At 67.5% G+C, this 19040-nt stretch overlaps 1 protein-coding gene across 8 annotated transcripts; it reads left to right on the forward strand.

Moving 5' to 3' along the window:
- Window positions 1-1944: 1944 nt before the first annotated feature.
- PLXNB3 (plexin B3) lies at window positions 1945-18408 on the forward strand. Of its 8 annotated transcripts, none has more exons than XM_058712667.1 (36): window positions 1945-2051; window positions 3472-3595; window positions 5353-6393; window positions 6786-6965; window positions 7657-7785; window positions 7868-7968; window positions 8560-8689; window positions 8891-9047; window positions 9136-9244; window positions 9337-9451; window positions 9536-9661; window positions 9735-9851; window positions 10162-10255; window positions 10339-10508; window positions 10745-10896; window positions 11186-11291; window positions 11989-12119; window positions 12377-12553; window positions 12663-12858; window positions 12999-13238; window positions 13328-13489; window positions 13570-13721; window positions 13882-13982; window positions 14068-14291; window positions 14423-14601; window positions 14894-14960; window positions 15144-15471; window positions 15601-15704; window positions 15795-15888; window positions 16218-16396; window positions 16564-16724; window positions 16951-17098; window positions 17289-17374; window positions 17446-17521; window positions 17638-17712; window positions 18021-18408. In XM_058712667.1, exons 2-36 carry the CDS (start codon window positions 3476-3478, stop codon window positions 18123-18125), a joined length of 5832 nt encoding a protein of 1943 aa, XP_058568650.1. In that variant the 5' UTR covers window positions 1945-2051; window positions 3472-3475; the 3' UTR covers window positions 18126-18408. The 8 variants fall into 8 exon arrangements, with proteins under 8 accessions (XP_058568650.1, XP_058568652.1, XP_058568653.1 ...); XM_058712669.1 differs by having other exon boundaries at window positions 17310-17374; XM_058712670.1 differs by having other exon boundaries at window positions 10186-10255.
- Window positions 18409-19040: the final 632 nt, after the last annotated feature.

Below are 19040 nucleotides of genomic sequence, written 5' to 3' on the forward strand. Positions count from 1 at the left end.
CCAAATTCAGGCTCGGGGCCGCCACCTGCTCCGGATGGCCTTGCAGGCCATATGCGCGCAAAGCTATTCAAAATCGTGTTGCGCGGGGCGCAGACATGGCTCAGTCGGTTGAGCGTCCGACTTCGGCTCAGGTCATGATCTCACGGTTGGCAGGTTCGGGGCCCCGGGTCGGGCTCTCTGCTGTGGGCAGGGAGCCAGCTTTGGATCCTCTGTGCCCCTCTGTCTCTGCCCCTCCCCTGGTTGTGGTCTCTCTCTGTCTCTCTCAAAAATAAACTTACAAAAAGCGGTGCCGTGCAACTACAGGTTTATTTTCTTCTGTGGAAAGGTAGGAAAAACGTTGCCATTGCTGAGATGGAAGATGTCTTTCCCGAGGTCAGTCAGGACATACGTGTGTGTGAGGTGCAGAGGCGGAGGGGTGGATAGGGTTGGGAGGTTGGGGGGCCGGCTGGCTCCGGGGCTGCTGGGGGACGGTCTTTCCAGTCTTACTGTTCAGAGCTCTGCCCTTGTGTCCTCCCCACACACACTGTCCCTCCCCAACAGCCTGGCCCTCCTGGGGCTCCTAGATCCCTCCCCGGCCCCCTGTGGGCACCTCGTCTTCCCCCTGGGAGGGCGCGGAGAGGGAGGCAGTAACATATTGAGCACCTGTGCTCCACATCCGCGGGCCCTCGGGCTCAGGGTCACTCACCTGCCTGGACGCCCCTGGTCTTGCTTCCAAGTCCCCTCTAGCGACACACATCCATCCCAGTGCCCCAGTCCCCTTGAGCCGAGCTTCTCACACTAACACCCCAACAACTCCATCGGCCATCTCTCACCTCATAGGCCCTTCAGTCCTCTCGTCCTACCCTGCAGCGCCCACCCCTCCACCCGCACCTCTGCCCTGCAGGGAGCCACTTTCCTGCAGAAAGGGCCCAGGGGTCCCCCGGATTGTCCTGCCCGCACTGCCTACACCCCATGGAACACCAGGTCTCCAGGATTCTGCCCCCTCTGGCACATCTGGAGCATACCCGCCTCTCCACGTGCCCATGGCCACCACTGGTCCACATTCTCCCACGCTCTCCACCCAGGGCCACCAGCTTACACTTGTCCAAATTCCGAGCTATTTACAAGGTCATGGTGACTTTTGCCGTAAGTCTAAGTTCTCCCTGATTGGCTGACCTCTGCATCCCGTTCGACGAAAACTGTGCTCCAGGCACGGGGAGGCACGTGCGCCTATGTCACCTGCAGGCCTGGCATCGGGCAGTCCCCATCTCCCCTGCTGCCCAATGCCTGCCTTGGTTCATAGTTCAGGGCCACGTGGCCTGCTGGTTAAGTGCAGGGGCCCTACAGTCGACTCTTAGCCTTGCCATTAACTAGCCCTGCAACTTTGTGCAAGTTTCCTAACCTCTCATGCCTCAGTTTCCCCACCTGTGAACTGTAGAAAATCAGGGTACCCCTTCTGGGGTCATGGTAAGGGGTGAATGAGATCACACACGCAGAACACTTAGAGCAGCCCTGATGGTCAAGAGGACATCAGAAGTAGCAGAAATCTGTGGTTCAAGGTCAGCTTAAATCTCACTTCCTCTGTGAAGCTCTCCCTGATGCCCCGAGCCCCCGGAAGACTTGCCTCCTCTCCCTCCCACACGAGGTGTCCTCCAGAGATGAGCTGTTCCATCGGTGGGCACGTAGTTCTGCCCCCCCCCCCCAGGCCCGGGACAGACACCCTTGGATCAGGTGGCAGTGGGCTTTGTCTCTGAACGGCGCCACTGTGAGGCCCAAGACCGGCACCTGGTAGGCGCTACGGAATGCCTGCCTGCCCACCCAACGGGAGGGCACTGCCCGCTCTCACCTGCTCCAGCCAGGTGCCCACCGAGGCCAGCAGAGGGCAGCAACGCCCTGCCCTGCACCAGCAGGCACAGGGGCGGGCGGGGAGGGGCTGGGCCGCCCAGGCAGGCCCCGCCGGGAGAAGTGGGGTTGGGCGCGATTGCGTTGTGGGGAGGGAGGCCAGGGCTGTGCTGGGGACGCACTTCGGGCACTGCCAGCTGCTCTTCAACCCTTGCCAGCGGCTCACCCAGGTAGGCAGGAACTGGGGCTGGCGAGGACGCGGGGTGCAAGGGACGTTGGGTCGTGGGGTGCTGCCTTGGGGCGTGCTGGGTCTGGGAGAAGCCGGGGGTCTGCAGGGCCCGCTCGCCGGAGAGGGCAAAGGCCATCAGGCGCCCCGATCCAACACCTCCCGAGGCCTTAGGGGCACGGCACCCCCTGAGGGGGGCGCCCTGGAGCTGGGAGGTGGGACCCCAGGCTTCTACCCCCCAAATGGGAAAGCTGGCGGGGCTGGGGGCAGGGGGCAGGGTAGGGAGAAGGCCCGCCTGGCTCCCCACCCCCACAGCCACCCAACCGGCCCGACCGGGTGGCAGTGAGCCCCGCTGCCACCACCTTGCCCCGAAGCTGCTGCTGTGGTGCACAGTGGAGAAAGTGGGCACCCCACCCCGCGTGCACCTGCCCCCGCGCCACATCCCAGGGCCCCTGCTCTGCCAGCCTGGGATGAAGACGGTGCCCTGTGAGGTTGGCCGGAGAGCCAGCTGCCGGTCGCCACTCCCTTCCCACCCCCTCCTGCGCCCCACACGCAGAGGGGACCTCTAGGCCCATCTCGGGCCCGTGTTTCCCCGGGCTAGGGAAACCAGTTGCCATGACTGAGGCTAAGTACTGGGTTCCTGGGGGCCATGCCCCCACCCCCTCGTGCGCATCCCCTCTGCCTCAGCCCCCCCACACACACACAGCCCCCCCCCCACGGGCACCGCCCCCTACCATCATGTTGCACCTGGCACGACTTTCCCAGTCCCCCGGGGCGGGGCTGGATGGACACAAGTCACTTGCTCTCTGGACAGTCTTATTCCGGGCCAAGGGGGTGGGGGGGGTGCAAGGTCTCCTGGACGGGCTGCCTTTGTCCTGGCATCTCCCGGCCCCCAGCCTGGACAAAGGCAGGCATTGAGGGCCAGGACTGGCACTTCGACCGGGCACCAAGGCTACCAAGGATGAGGCTGGCATCGCAGGGGCTCAGCGCCCTGACCTTCCCGTGGGGGCCCAGTGGCCTACCCTGTGCCCTTCACAGGGACCCGGGGGGCGGGACACAGAGGCGCACGCTGGCTGGCACGGGGCGGGAGTGGGCCGGGGCCGGCCGTGTGGGTCTCATTTTGCTGGCTCGAAGAAACCCTGTCCTTTGTCCCCAGGTCCCGGGGGGTGTCTCTCTGGGGGTGGGGCGTGGCGGGGAGCCCCCCAGCCCGAACAGCCCGGGTGGGGGTGAGAGCACCAGACAGTGAGTCCCTGGCCCAGGCCCGCGGACAGAGGGGACATTGTTGGGGTGGAGGCGGGGCTGCCTTGGCCCGGCCACTATTCACAAAGCTGCCAGCTGCGGTGGAGCCCAGCCGCCGGGTCCTTGGCCCCCCTGGCCTCCCTCCTCCCCCGGGGCCGAGGCTCCAGTGTCTCCCTCCCACTCAGGACAATGCCCCCCACAGCCGCCTTGTGCCCGTCGCCGCCGCCCCGGGCCGGCCGAACTGAGGAGATGGGCCTCCCTCGGCGCCACGCTGCCCAGGAGACCCCTCTGTCGCTCCCCTTCGAGGCGGTAAGCGCCTGGGTCCCCCGTCCACAGACGTGGTGCCAGGGGCGGGGGGCGGGGGTGCGAGGCAGGGCAGGCACAGTGGTCCAGGGGAGCCCGGGCGCGGGGCTCCCGTGCACCGCATCTGTTCCCCTCACCCACACAGCCCGGGCCTGGCCGCCGAGATCCCGGGTCCACAGGAAACGCCCCTGTCCCCAGGCCAGGCCTGACCTTCCTGTCTGTGTCCCTGAGATAAGGGGCTCCGGGGCCTTCCTCGGGGCTCTGCCTCCAGCCGGCACACCCGCCGGGGCCCGGGCTGGCGTCTCTGCTGCCAAGCCGCAGGGCACCCAGGGACAGCGGGCCATGCCCAGCTGCGCAGGACCCCAGCCCAACTTAGGACCTGGACTCTGTCCCCTTCTCTGCGGCTCTGAGCCCGGGGGCTCTGCGTGGTGAGCCGGCACTTCCTGTCGCCTCGTCACCTGGCAGCCGTGGGGACCCGAGGTTGTGGAGCAGGGGCCGGGACGCGGGGCGGCCTCCTCTGGAGGCTCGGGGCCCCCACAGGCCCAAGGGAGATAGCTTTAGCGTGAGTTCCGAATGGCTCCACATGGGTGGGGGGGGGGGGCTGCCCAGGCCTGGCTTCGCCCCTGAGTGCCCTCTCCTCAGGCAGGCTCACCCTTCTCTCTCTCTCTCTCTCTCTCTCTCTCTCTCACGCCTGCACATCAGCACCCCGGGGCTGGGGCCCCTGCTCTACCCTTGCACCCAGTGTCGTCTCTCGGTGCTTCCCCACGGCCTCCCCAAGTGCCCACTCTGGCTGGCTCCCAGATGTCCCCCAGTCCCCGCTCTGACCCCCTCCCAGCCCTCTCCTCTGCCCTGCCTCCATTGCCACGTGATCGGGGAAGGGACAGAGAGACAGAGAGGGAGACTCAGAATCTGAGGCAGGCTCCAGGCTCCGAGCTGTCAGCGCAGAGCCCGACGCGGGGCTCGAACCCGCGAACCTCGAGATCGCGACCTGAGCCAAAGTCGGACGCTCAGCTGGCTGAGCCACCCAGGCGCCCTGGAGAGGGTCCCTCTTTACATCTGGCCCTGCCTGCCCAGGGCGAGGTTTCTCTCCACGCCGTCGCCGTCTCTCTCGTGCTGTGGCTGTCCCCCACCTTGCATGGTGGCCCGGCTCCCCTTGCCCCCAGGCTGACAACTGCCACCAGCCTTTGTTCTATGTCCCTGTCCTCTTCCTTGTCTTTCCCTCCCCTTCCCCCTTGCCTGGCTGCCGCAGCCTCTCTGCCTCCCCTGGTGTCTCCCCATCAGCACCTCCCGCTTCTCCCCTGCCCCTCCCTCCTCTCCCGCCCTTTCCCCTCTCTCACTGCCCCTCCGTGGCTCAGAGTCCTTCTGTTTTGTTCTTGTGCCTTTTCAGGACCCGCCTTCAACATTGTCCTTCAACAATGTAGATGCTTAAGACGTAGGAGATGAGAGAAATTCTTTCCTCGGGCACACGTGTGTGTGCCCCCCAGCCCACCCTCTCCCCATCTCGTGGATACTCTCTCTGTGCCTCTCTCTGTCTCTCTCTCTGCCCCTTTTCTCCCTGTCTCCCTCTGTCTCTCTCTCTGTCCTCTGCCTCCCTTCCTATCTGTCTCCCTTCTGGAACCTCCTCTTCCTCTGGTGCTCTCTCCACCCCTCTTCGTCGGTGTCTTTCACTGCCCTGACACGTGCGGGCGTGGGGTGTGGAGGCCGGTGCTCTCCCCCCCGCCCCCCACCCGACCAGGCCTCGCTTGGCTCCGCTCTCCCCCCAGGTACCTGTGATGGCTCCCCGGCCTCCCCTTGGGCCCCACCTTCTGCTCATGCTGCTGCTGTGCCCGCCACCGCCCCTGGCCGAGGCCCGTCACTTCTCCGCACCCAACACCACCTTCAACCACTTGGCCCTGGCCCCTGGCCGTGGCACCCTCTATGTGGGCGCCGTGAACCGCCTCTTCCAGCTCAGCCCCGAGCTGCAGCTGGAGGCCGTGGCTGTCACCGGCCCTGTGTTCGACAGTCCCGACTGCGTGCCCTTCCGTGACCCAGCGGACTGCCCACAGGCCCGGCTCACCGACAACGCCAACCAGCTGCTGCTGGTGAGCGGCCGGGCCGGGGAGCTCGTGGCCTGCGGGCAGGTGCGGCAGGGCGTGTGTGAGAAGCGGCGCCTTGACGATGTGGCCCAGGTGCTGTACCAGGCCGAGGACCCTGGCGACGGGCAGTTCGTGGCCGCCAACGCCCCGGGGGTGGCCACGGTGGGCCTGGTGGTGCCTACGCCAGGCCGGGACCTCCTGCTGGTGGCCAGAGGCCTGGCGGGCAAGCTGTCGGGAGGGGTGCCGCCCCTGACCGTGCGCCAGCTGGCCGGGCCGCAGCCCTTCTCCAGCGAGGGCCTGGGCCGCCTGGTGGTGGGCGACTTCTCGGACTACAACAACAGCTACGTGGGGGCCTTTGCCAACGCCCGCTCCGCCTACTTCGTCTTCCGCCGCCGGGGCGCGCGGGCGCAGGCCGAGTACCGCTCCTACGTGGCCCGGCTCTGTCTCGGGGATGCCAACCTTTACTCCTACGTGGAGGTGCCCCTCACCTGCCAGGGCCAGGGCCTCATCCAGGCTGCCTTCCTTGCCCCGACCACCTTGCTGGGGGCATTTGCCGCAGGCCCCAGCGGGGCGCAGGCGGCCCTGTGCGCCTTTCCCCTGGCTGAGCTGGACGGGAGCATGGACCGGGCCCGGCGCCTTTGCTACACGGCGGGTGGCCGGGGCCCCAGCGGCACGGAGGAGGCCTCCGTGGAGTATGGAGTCACGTCTCGCTGCGTCGCCCTGCCCCCCGTGAGTGCCCCTGTCACCGCGGGCTTTGCGTGCCGCCTTCGTGAGGCGGCCCCGTCTTGCCTGGCCTGCCTCTCCGTCCCTGTCGCTCCGCGGTGTCTCTTGGCCCAAGGCAGGGACCGCCACACGCAGTCCCAGGCTGTGGGTGGCTGGATGCTGTCAGGTGGCAACCGGCTGCTTAGAGGATGTCCAGGAGGGTCGGGCTCCTAGCTGCTCTTGGCCTGTGTCCCTCTGCTGTGTGAGCTTGTCCTGACGTGGGGCAGGGGGCCTGACCACTCTGTCCCGGGTCCCTCAGGGTTCCCTGGCCTTGCCCTCCAGCCTTGACTAGCTCCGGGCCCCGGGAGAAGGCACTTCCTGCCTCTTCCGGGAACCTGATCCCCTCCCTGTCCACCCAGGACTCCCCCGAGTCATACCCCTGCGGTGACGAGCACACGCCCAGCCCCATTGCTGGCCGCCAGCCCCTGGAGGCCAAGCCGCTGCTGCAGCTCCGGCAGCCCATCAGCGCCGTGACAGGCCTCCAGGCAGATGGGCACACGATAGCTGTCCTGGGGGACACCCAGGGGCAGCTGCATAAGGTGAGGCCCTGACGGAGGAGGGGCTACCCGAGCCCTGGGCCCCGGGCGCCAAAGGCCTCCATGCTGCCCGGCGAGGCCTGGCCTCGCTGGCTTGACTGGGGGTGCTCCTGCCCTGCTCGGAGAAGCCCCAGGTCCCTTGCGCCTCTCGGGCCGCGTCCCGCTGGCAGGTCGGAAGGCCACGCCACACACTGATGGCTGGCTGGGTGCCGCCTCCTGGGACGCCTAGGTGCGTGACTTAGGATGACTTCCCAGGAACCTCCTGGGCAGCTCCCGTGCTCCAGATCGTAGCAGGAGCCAGCGGTCAAGGCGGGCAGGATTGCCACGGGGATGGGGTGGGCAGTGCCCAGTCCCCAGAGCCGGCCTGGCCCCGGAGGTCTCTGCGAGGCAGATTCTGGCCTCCTTGTGACCTGCTCACCTCCCTGCAGCTGCCCTCCTGCCCCTGGCTCCCAAGGCCCTTAGCCGGGGTGGCCGGGTGATGCCCAAAGGGGGAGGTGACGCCGGCAGAACAGGGCGCCCGTGGACCCGCCCCACTCCCACACACGGCCCATGGCCCGGCCTCGCCGGTCTGGCAGGAAGGAGAGCCGGCTCTACGGGAAAGGGTGCCTCCCGGGAGCCTCAACCGAGAGGAGAGCACGTGCCCTGGGTGGCCGGCCCGTGGCCATCTCGGGAGCAGGCCTTGTCGTCCCTCCAGGTCTTTGTCAACGGCTCCCAAGGCCAGGTGTACCACTCCCAGCAAGTGGGGCTTCTGGGCTCAGCTATCAGCCCAGACCTGCTGGTGGACGGCAGGGGCAGCCACCTCTACGTCCTGACTGCCCAGCGGGTGAGGCTTGTCCCGGGGCAGGGAGGGCACACGCACCCCAAGTCCCCGCACCCACCGCCCCTGGCCCTTGCTGCCCCCGCAGGTGGACCGGGTGCCCGTGGCAGCGTGCCCCCAGTTCCCTGACTGTGCCAGCTGCCTCCAGGCCCGGGACCCGCTGTGTGGCTGGTGTGTCCTCCAGGGCAGGTGAGCGTGGCCGACAGGTGGTGTGTGCCCGAGGGCGCCCCAGGGGCACTGCCTCCACCCTGCCCCTGGAGGCCCAGCCTGCTTCCTCCTCCTTTGCCAGCCCCGCCCCCAGCCAGGCCTCCACCGGTGGCAAGCCTTCCCCGTGCGGCAGTGGCCCCCAAAGCCTGCACACTGACCGGGAAGCCCTGTCTGCTTGGCCCCTTCTTTTTTTTTTTTAATGTTTATATATATATATATATATATATATATATATATATATATATATATATTTTTTTTTTTTTTTTTTAACGTTTCATTTATTTTTGAGAGACAGAGAGGGAGGGAGGGAGGGAGACAGATGGAGAACGAGCAGGGCAAGGGCAGAGAGCAAGGGAGACCCAGAACCCGAAGCAGGCTCCAGGCTCCGAGCTGTCGGCACAGGGCCCGACGCGGGGCTCGAACCCATGAAACGCGAGATCATGACCTGAGCCGAAGTCGGACACTCAAGTGACTGAGACACCCGGGCGCCCCCTTGGCCCCTTCCTCTTGAGCGTCGTCCCTTTCACTCCCCCTGAGACCCACGTGGCGGGCCAACGGGCCCCTGTCCCACAGGTGTACCCGCAAGGGCCAATGCGACCGAGCAGCCCAGGCCAACCAGTGGCTGTGGAGCTACGAGGACAGCCACTGCCCGCATGTGCAGACCTTGCTGCCGGCCCACCGCCCACGCCAGGAGCAGGGCGTGGTAAGATGCCTGCCGCTAGCTGCCTGCGGGGGTGGGGGGGGGGGCTGCCCCCAGGCCTCCCCGGCCTCCTGTCCTGCTGTCTCTGCTCCCACCCTGCTCCGCCCTCACCCCTGCTCTGCCCTAGCAGCATCTCCTTTGCTGAGACCCCCCCCTCCCAACGAGAAGCCCCTGCCTGCTCTGTTTTCCTTGCGTGTGTCCCAGGTCACCTTGTCTGTCCCTCGGCTGCCCACCCTGGCCATGGATGAATACTTCCATTGCGCCTTTGGGGACTACGACAGTTTGGCTCATGTGGAAGGGCCCCATGTAGCCTGCATCACTCCTCCCCAAGATCAGCTGCCTCTTAACCCTCCAGGCACAGGTGAGGGGCCCCTGGGGCGGGGAGGTTGGGGACCGGGGTGGGAGCTGCAGGGGCAGGAGCCGCATGACCTACCACCATCCCCTCCCAGACCACGTCACCTTGCCCCTGGCTTTGATGTTTGAGGACGTGGCCGTGGCCGCCACCAACTTCTCCTTCTACGACTGCAGCGCGGTCCAGGCCTTGGAGGCGGCCGCCCCGTGAGTGCTGGGCCTGGCTGCTGGGCAGGGGTGGCAGCCCCCGACGGAGCCCAGCCTGAGCAGCCACCGCCCCCCCCCCCCCGCCCCTCCAGGTGCCGCGCTTGTGTGGGCAGCCTCTGGCGGTGCCACTGGTGCCCACGGAGCAGCCGCTGTGTGTACGGAGAGCACTGCCCAGAGGGGGAGGTGACCGTCTACAGCGCCCAGGAGGTGGGTAGGCCCAGCCCCCGACCCACGCTATGCCCTGCCCGGGCCCCTCAACTTCCGAAGGGCTAAAGGGTCTCCTTTCCGCAGGCGGATGTCCGGGTGCGTGGCCCAGGGGCCTGTCCCCGGGTGGAGGGCCCAGCGGGTCCCCTCCTGGTGCCTGTCGGTTGGGAGAGCCGTTTGGCCCTGCGCGTGCGGAACCTTCAGCATTTCGGAGTGAGTGGGGGATGGGGATGGTGGGGGTGGGGTGGCTGACCGTGTCCAGGGTCCTGACAACGTCCACTCCCAGAGCCTGCCCTCCTCGTACCACTGCTGGCTGGAGCTGCCCGGAGAACTTCGAAGGCTGCCGGCCTCTCTGGAAGAGACGGCCGGGGACGTGGGCCTCATCTACTGCCAGGCCCAGCAGGTGTGTGGCCGCCCCACAGCCTCACCTGCCACCACACACTTTCTGTAGCCTTTGGGGGCCCCCGCACGGCCCTTGCCTCGCAGACCCTTCCAGGCCATCGGTGTCCTGTCGCCATCCCGAGGCCTGCTCTGCGTAGGCCCGGGGCGTGCAGCGGGAACATGGCACCCACAGCCTCTGCCCCAGGCTCGCAGTCTGCCGGGAGACGTGGGCATGGAAGCGAGGCACCCATTCTGGGAGGAGGGTCCTGGAGGAGACGGGGGCCAGGGGCGTCCTGAGTCGGGCCCAGCCTGACCCCATCCTCCACCCACAGTTCTACCCCTCCATGGCCCAGCAGGAGCTCCCGGTGCCCATCTATATCACCCGGGGCACGGGGCAACGGCTGGACAATGCGCACGCTCTTCATGGTGAGCTTGGGGACGGCAGGGCGGGTGGCACAAGGCGTGTGGCAGACGGGATGCGCCTCAGTGCACCGCCTGGCCTTCCCTAGTGACCCTGTACGACTGTGCCGTGGGCCACCCCGACTGCAGCCGCTGCCAGGCGGCCAACGGAAGCCTGGGCTGTCTGTGGTGCAGCCACGGGCAGCCCGCCTGTCGCTACGGTCCTCTATGCCCCCCCGGGGCCGTGGAGCTGCTGTGTCCCACGCCCAGCATCGACGCAGTGAGCCCCCAGCCCCTCTGCCGCCCCCCATCCCACGGCCCACCCTTCCACCCCCTCCCCATCCGCCCTGCCGCACTTTCCACTCTCCTGACCTCACCCAGGTCAGACCAGCCTGCGCTCAGGCCCCCGAGCCCTAGCGGCTCTGTCCTGCCTCAGGCTGGTCAGCTGGCTGGGCACCCCTACTGCAGGTCGGATGTGGGATCCGAACACTCCATCGTCACCCTTCCCTGCTGCAGATCGAGCCCCTGACCGGGCTCCCCGAGGGCGGCTTGGCCCTCACCATCTGGGGCTCCAACCTGGGCCGGGACTTTGCTGAGGTGCGAGAGGCCGTGAATGTGGCTGGCCGGCCCTGCAGCCCTGAGCCCTCCCTCTACCGCACCTCTGTCCGGTGAGGCATCCTAGCCACCGGGGGGGGGGGGGGGGGGGGGGGGGGGGGCGGGGGGCGGGGGAGGGATGCCTTCCCGGGGAGGCCCTCAGAGAGCAGCTGCCCAGAGAAGGGAGGCCTGGAGCCAAGGAACGTGGGCCCGGGCCAGATGCGCCAAAGGAAGATGAGCCAGGGGAGGGAAGGAGAGGGGAGCTGGCAGCGAGAGGGTGCAGGTCCTGGGCAGTGGCCGGTGAGTGGCCCACGGCTCCTGCTGAGCGAGGGCCTGACCAGCCACCGGGTCTCCATTCCCCAGGATTGTGTGTGTGACATCCCCTGCCCCCAACGGCACCACAGGGCCAGTCCAAGTGGCCATTAAGAATCGGCCACCAGGCGTCTCAACCCAGCATTTCACCTACCAGGTCAGTGCCCACGCCTGGGTGGTCCCCGCGCAGAGCAACAGTAGGAGGGAGGGGCAGGAGGGCATGGACATCTAGGTGAGGCTTTCAAAGTTGGCCTGGGAGGTCGCACGAAGGGCCGCCACTCGTCCAGGAGCGAAGCCGCGGATCTGACTGTTCATTCAGGCCCCTGAGCCGAGGACAGTGGTGGCATCTGTCCCGGTGCAGGGGGGAGGGCAGTGAGGGACTGGAGCTTCCTGCCGGCACAGCTCGGGAGTGAGGGAGAGCGGGGACGCCTCCAGACACTAGCTTGAGCCCCCGCCACCCACTGGGGCTAATTCTGAAGCCAGGAAGCCCAGGGCGGGAGTGGAGGGAGGCAGGGCCCGGTTAGTATCGGGAGTTCTGCGGCGCCCGAAGGTGGTGATTGGATCTCAGGGTTTAGAGCTGGGGTGGGGGTGGGGGGCTGGGAGGTGTAAGCCGTGGCAGAGGAGGCCATCCCGAGGGGCAGAGACGCAGTGAGGAGAGAAGAGCCCCCTCTGAGGGCAGGACAGCTAGAACGAGAGCCGCGGGGCTGCAGAAGCCCTGACACAGGGGTTCCGGAAGGAGGGTATGGTGGGCGGTGGCCCAGGTGACGAAGCACAAGTGCCTCGGGGACCAGAGCCAAGGTGAGTGAGTGCCAGGCCGGGCTGCCATGGCTGCCCCAGGCTGCTCTGTCCCCCAGGACCCCGTCCTGCTGAGCCTGAGCCCCCAGTGGGGCCCCCAGGCAGGGGGTACCCAGCTCACCATCCACGGGCAGCACCTGCAGACAGGAGGCAACGTCAGCGTCTTTGTGGGTGGACAACCCTGTCCTATGTGAGTGTCTCTCCTCCTGGCCCCAAGCTGGCTGCTGTCAGCTCGGGGCATTCTCTGCAGGCCTCACTGTCCCCTCATGTACTGGGGGCAGTGGACTCAGGGCTCCCTAAAAGCCCCCATCAAAGTGCAACAGAAATGGCCACTGTGCCCATCCCTAGTACCCTGTGCCCTCACTGAGGGAGGCGACGTTGGGTCTCTGGTGGGGTGGCCAGGCCCAGGCTAGAGTGCAAGATGCCAGACCCCTCCCCACCCTGCAGCCGGGAGCCGGTGTGTCCCGAGGCCATTGTGTGCCACACCATGTCCCAGGCCAGCCCAGGAGAAGCTGTGGTTCGAGTGGTGTTTGGCCACGCCCAGCGCACGCTGCCCACCAGCCCGTTCCACTACACCGCCAACCCCCAGCTTGTGGCGGCAGAGCCCAGCGTCAGCTTCCGGGGGTGAGGACCCAGTCCGCTCGGGTCGCCGGCCGCACCTGGCCGGGGAGGCGGGGCGGGGGCGGGGCCTCCCGCCCGCGCCCCGCCCCTGCTGACTGCCGCCCGGGCACAGGGGCGGGCGGCTGATCCGAGCCTGGGGCACGGGCCTGGACGTGGTGCGGCAGCCCCTGCTGTCCGTGTGGCTGGAGGCCCCGGCGGAGATGCAGGTCGCAGGGGCCCGGCCCCCGTCCTCAACCCCGACGAGGAGCTGCGGGACCCCCGCTGCAGCCCCCCAGGCTTGTATCCAGCTCGAGGGAGGCCTGCTGCAGGTGAGCGCCCCACCGGCCGGCGGCGGGGCCGGTCGTGCCCGCGGAGGGAGGACGAGGGCCCGGGGTCCACCTGGCCCCCAGGGAGCGAGCGAGGGAGCCCCAGCTCACCCCACCTGGTCCTGCCCCCGGCTGCCTCCTAGTGCTCCACCGTCTGTTCCGTCAACTCGTCCAGCCTCCTCCTGTGCCAGAGCCCTGCCGTGCCAGATGGGGCGCACCCGCAGCGGGTCTTTTTCACCCTAGACAACGTGCACGTAGACTTCGCCAGCGCCAGCGGGGGCCAGGACTTCCTGTACCAGCCCAACCCCCGCCTGGCCCCCCTCAGCCGCGAGAAGCCCGCCCGCCCCTACCGCCTCAAGCCGGGCAACGTCCTGGACGTGGAGGTGAGGGCTTCTGCCAGCCGGCTCTGTGCGGGAAGCGCGCGCCTAGGCTGGCTGTCCTGGCTCGAGCCCCCACCCCGTGTGTCTCCCAGGGCCAGGGCCTCAACCTGGGGATCAGCAAGGAGGAGGTGCGCGTGCACATCGGTGACGGCGAGTGCCTGGTGAAGACCCTCACGCTCACCCACCTCTACTGCGAGCCGCCGTCGCGGGCCCCCCAGCCCGCCAACGGCTCCAGTAGCCTGCCGCAGTTCGTGGTGAGGCGGGGCTCCAGGTGCCGAGTGGGCTGGGCGGGCGGAGCCCTGAAGGCCCGCACTCAGGAGCCCCGTCCCCCCAGGTTCAGATGGGCAACGTGCGCCTGGCCCTGGGCCCCGTCCAGTACGAGACTGAGCCCCCTCTGTCCGCCTTCCCTGTGGAGGCCCAGGTGGGCCTGGGCATGGGCGCGGCGGTTCTCATTGCCGCTGTACTCCTCCTCACCCTCATGTACAGGTGAGAGCGCCCCGCGACCCCTGCGCGAGCTTCCCCCCTTCACTGGTGGAGAGGCGCCCCCTGCCCCTGGCAGGCCTCCAGGCAGCTGGCTACCCTGGCTCGGTGACCTTGGCCCCCCCAGGCTCGGGCCTGCGGCTGACACCTGGTCCCTGGGCTGCAGGCACAAGAGCAAGCAGGCCCTGCGGGACTATCAGAAGGTTCTGGTGCAGCTGGAGAACCTGGAGATTGGCGTGGGTGACCAGTGCCGCAAGGAGTTCACAGGTGGGGTGGGGGCCGTGGGGAGGGGGCGGTGGGCAGAGGGCCCAGCTGGGCCCGAGCCCACACCTGGGTGACTCCCGGCCCGCAGACCTGATGACCGAGATGACCGACCTCAGCAGCGACCTGGAGGCCAGCGGGATCCCCTTCCTGGACTACCACACGTATGCCGAGCGAGTCTTCTTCCCAGGGCGCGGCGGCTGCCCACTGCAGCCCGCACCCGAGGGGCCTGGCGAAGAGGGCCGCCGCGCCCCCGTGCGCCAGGGCCTGACGCAGCTCTCCAACCTGCTCAACAGCAAGCTCTTCCTCGTCACGGTGAGGACTACGTGGCTGGGCAGGGCGCCCAGGGGCGGGGGTGCGGCGGGGCCGGGCAGCGGGTGGGGGCACAAAGGTGGGAGAATACGCGGGGCTCCCCTAAGTACCGCCCCCCCCCCCCCCCCCCGCAGCTCATCCACACCCTGGAGGAGCAGCCCGGCTTCTCCCAGCGGGACCGCTGCCACGTGGCTTCTCTGCTGTCTCTGGCACTGCACGGCAAGCTTGAGTACCTGACTGACATCATGAGGACTCTGCTAAGTGACCTGGCCGCCCATTACGTGCACAAGAACCCCAAGCTCATGCTGCGCAGGTTGGCTCTGGCCCGACCACGGGGCCCGGGAGCAGGGATGGGGGGCTCCCCGCTGAGCTGCCCGCCTGCCCGCCCTGCCCCGTCCTGGGGCCGGGAAGGGCCGGGAACCCCCAGGAGGCAGGCCAGGACAGAAGGCACCGGTAGGGAGGTAGATGGGCATCCTTCCCGGGGGCCTGGGCAAAGGGGACCGACAGGCAGCAGAGCCCTGGCTTCCCTCCTTTACCCACCTCGGCCCGGGGACGGGGTGGCCCCGCAGCACCACCCCCTCTGACCTGGGGCCTGCTCCCCCCAGGACAGAGACCATGGTAGAGAAACTGCTTACCAACTGGCTGTCCATCTGTCTCTACGCCTTCCTGAAGGTGAGGGGCGCCCCAGGTGACACCTCATCCCCTCGCTTCACGCGCGGGCTGCTGCGTGTGGCCTCGCGGACCTGGCCCCAATTCCCCCCGGGGCCTCAGGCTATGAGGGCTTGGAAAGGGGGAAGGCGTGGGGCGGAGGCGTCTCCCCTCGGAGCTGACACGGGCCTGTCCCGATGCTTGCAGGAGGTGGCCGGTGAGCCGCTGTACATGCTCCTCCGGGCCATCCAGTACCAGGTGGACAAGGGCCCCGTGGACGCCGTGACCGGCAAGGCGAAACGGACCCTGAATGACAGCCGCCTGCTTCGGGAGGATGTGGACTTCCGGCCCCTGACGCTGATGGTGTTGGTGGGCCCCAGGGCCGGCGGGGCCGCGGGGAGCGGTGCGGCACAGCGCGTGCCTGCCCGGGTGCTCGACACAGACACCATCACCCAGGTCAAAGAGAAGGTGTTGGACCAAGTCTACAAGGGCACCCCCTTCTCCCAAAGGCCCTCAGTGCACGCCCTAGACCTCGGTGAGAGAGCCCACCCACCCGTCCCCGCATGGGCCTGTTCCCACCTGTAGATGCTCAGCCGGGCCTTGCTTCAAATGGCAGGCTTGGGGGACAGGCTGCAGGCTAATCGGCCTCCCCGCGTGCCCCCAGAGTGGCGTTCGGGCCTCGCCGGTCATCTGACCCTGTCAGATGAGGACCTGACCTCGGTGACCCAGAACCACTGGAAGAGACTCAACACCCTACAGCACTACAAGGTAACCGGTGGGCAGGTGCTGGGGGGAGGCAGGCCCCCATCTCTGGATCAGCCAGGGAGGGAGCCCAGCCTCTGCTCATCGCCCCACCAGGTCCCAGACGGAGCCACAGTGAGGCTCATCCCCCAGCTGCACAAGGGAGGCGCCGTCTCCCAGAGCCTGGCCCAGAGCTGCCTCTTGGGGGAGAGTGAGTCCCGCGGCCCCCATGCGCCCATCTGCGCCCCAGAGCTGAAGTGGGCAGGCAGGAGCCCTGGGCTTGCTGTCTGCCTTGCCTGGGTGTCCCCCACACCGCGCCAGTGGGCAAGCAAACGCTCTAGGCTGGGCCGAGGGCCTGGGGCAGACGAGGGTGCCAGCTCCTCCTGGTTGGGGAGCTCTGGGACCACGGGGTGTTGGGCTGAGCGAGCCCCTCGGCTGCCACCCTCTCTGCCTCTCTTTTCCCAGGCTGGGCATCCCCGGCCGGTGGTGTGGGAGAGCAGGCAGGGGCACAGGACTGAGGCCGGGCTTCTGCGCCCTCAGACACCCCTATGCTGGAGGACGGCGAGGAGGGCGGGGTCCACCTCTGGCACCTGGTGAAAGCCACCGAAGAGCCGGAAGGGGCTAAGGCCCGGCGCAGCAGCCTGAGGGAGCGAGAACGGGAGCGGGCGCGCGCGAAGGCAATTCCAGAAATCTACCTCACCCGCCTGCTCTCCATGAAGGTCGGTGTGGCTGCGGAGCTGGGGGGAGGAGCCACAAGGCTGGGAAGGTTCCCGGAGCGGGGCCCTGACTGGGCGGTGGAGAGGGCGTGGTCCCGAGAGGTAGAGGGGCCCCACCCACTGGCGGAGCCCGCCCCGGCCTCCCGCACGGCCCCTCCCATGCCTTCTAGGGCACGCTGCAGAAGTTTGTGGACGACACGTTCCAGGCCATCCTCAGCGTGAACAGGCCTGTGCCCATAGCCGTCAAGTACCTGTTCGACTTCCTGGACGAGCTGGCAGAGAAGCATGGCATTGAGGACCCGGAGACCTTGCACATCTGGAAGACTAACAGGTGCCTCGCCTACTGTCCCCGCCCCCATGCGGTCGAGACATGGAGTCCCAGAGGGATAAGGACATTGCCCGGGGTGGGGGCCACAGGGCCAGGACGCGAACCTACGTGTGGTGTCACGCACCCTGGATTTCTGGCCGCCCCCGACACGGACTCGTAAGACAGCTCCCTGCGGAACTCGGGTCCGAGGCCCGGGCTGACGATGCCTGTGGCTGACCCGTGTCCCCAGCCTGCTGTTGCGATTCTGGGTGAACGCTCTGAAGAACCCACAGCTCATCTTTGACGTGCGCGTGTCAGACAACGTGGACGCCATCCTGGCAGTCATCGCCCAAACCTTCATCGACTCCTGCACTATCTCGGAGCATAAAGTGGGCCGGGTAAAGGCAGAGCCGGCCCTGATAGCTTCCAGAGGGGTGACGAGGAAAGGCTCAGTACCCAGCCCTGAGTGGGCCTGGCGGTGGGGGTGGGGTGGTGGCGCCTAACGGCCGGGAGGCCCGGGGGTGGGGGGAGGGCACCGGTGATGCATTCAGGGTGACAGGGCCGGAGCTCCCCCGCCTCCCCGCTCAGGCCCACCCCTACCCGGAGCAGGACTCCCCAGTGAACAAACTGCTGTATGCCCGGGAGATCCCTCGCTACAAGCAGATGGTGGAGAGGTAGGTGTCGGGCCACGGGGGGGGGGGGGGGGGGGGGGGCTGCCCGCGCCTAACCGTGTCTCCCCTGCCAGATACTACTCCGACATCCGCCAGAGCTCCCCTGCCAGCTATCAGGAGATGAATTCGGCTCTGGCCGAGCTCTCCGGGGTGAGGCTCAGCCCAGGGGGCTCACTCCTCCATGTTCGGGTGGGGGCGGGGTGGAGGGGGGAGGTTTGGGGTTTAAGGTCCAGGCCGGGGCTCACCCCTCCACGTGCCGCCCCCAGAACTACACATCAGCCCCCCACTGCCTAGAAGCTTTGCAAGAGCTCTACAACCACATCCACAGGTATTACGACCAGGTGAGGCCTGCGGCGCTCCAGTGGGGGGAGGGGCGCTCGAGGCTGGGGGGGGGGGGGAGGGACATGGCCCCAGAGCCCAGAGCCAGGCCCCGAGGATCCTCCCTGCCGGTGGAAGCAGGTGTCTGGGCCAATCTGGGCAGGGGGGAAGGAGGGCCCAGGTTGGGAAGGGAGCGTGGCTTCTGTCCAGATTCCTCGGGGAGGCCTGGGGCGGCTCCTGCTGGACCCCCCCCCCCCCCAGGCTGGCACAGCCCTGGGTAACGGGCAGAGCACGGAGGCCTCAGGCAGGGCACCCTCTTCTGCCCTGGCAGATCATCGGAGCCCTGGAGGAGGATCCCGTGGGCCAGAAGATGCAGCTGGCCTGCCGCCTGCAGCAGGTAGCAGCCCTGGTGGAGAACAAAGTGACGGACCTGTGAGCTGGTCACCTGAGGCCCAGCGGCCTGGAGAGGAGCAGCGCTGCCCGGATGGAGCCAGCAGCCAGCCGAGGAGGGGCCGGCAGGGCGCGGAAGGGGGTCGTGCCCGCCAGGGGGCTCCCTGCCACCTCTCCCACCACCCGCCCTTCCTTCCCCTGCCCCGGCTTCTTTCTAATTTATCGTAATCCTTACCTCTTTCCCCCGCCTCCCCCACTATATTTATTTGCTTGCTGGAGAACCACATCTGGAAATAAAATAGAAGTACATCTTTTTAGAAAAACCCCCAGCCTGTGCCTGTCCCTGTGAGAGTTTACTCAGTGCCTCCCTTCTTGGTCCTCCCTTCGGCCCCACGGCTGTGACTTCTGCCCGAGGAAAAAGGGCCATCCGGCACACACACACACACACCCCCCCGTGCCTTCCTCTCTTCTGTCCCCTCACCGCCTCCCTTGGCCCACCCGTCCCCACCTACGGCCACCCCACCCTACCCCTACCAATTCATTCCTGGCCCAGGGACAGCAGGACCAAGCGTCTCCCATCTTGGCCTCACCACGGTCACTGCCGAGCCCCCACTGCTTCTTTCTGACTGTCGGACAGTCCCCAGCTGGCCTCCCCGCTCCACACCGGCCCCCTCCGCTCCCTCCTGGGAGCAGCCAGAATGATGTGTCCAAAGAGCAAAAGTGCCCGTCAGCCTCTGCGAGGATCTCACACAAACGCCCACGGGTTCCATGAGGACCCTTGGCCGCCCAGGGCCTCCCTGCCTCTCCCCACCCCCGACCCCTCTGTGGCCAAAGAGGCCCCCGGCCTATCCTGCTGCAGACCTCACCCCAGCCGGGTCCTGCACCGCCCTGGAAGCTCGCCCACCCACCCCTTGCTGGGCAACTGACTCTTCCTGGTCCCTCGGATGCAGCCCCAAAGTCA

This window comes from Neofelis nebulosa, chromosome X (genome assembly GCF_028018385.1).
Source record: "Neofelis nebulosa isolate mNeoNeb1 chromosome X, mNeoNeb1.pri, whole genome shotgun sequence".
Classification (NCBI taxonomy): Eukaryota; Metazoa; Chordata; class Mammalia; order Carnivora; family Felidae; genus Neofelis; species Neofelis nebulosa.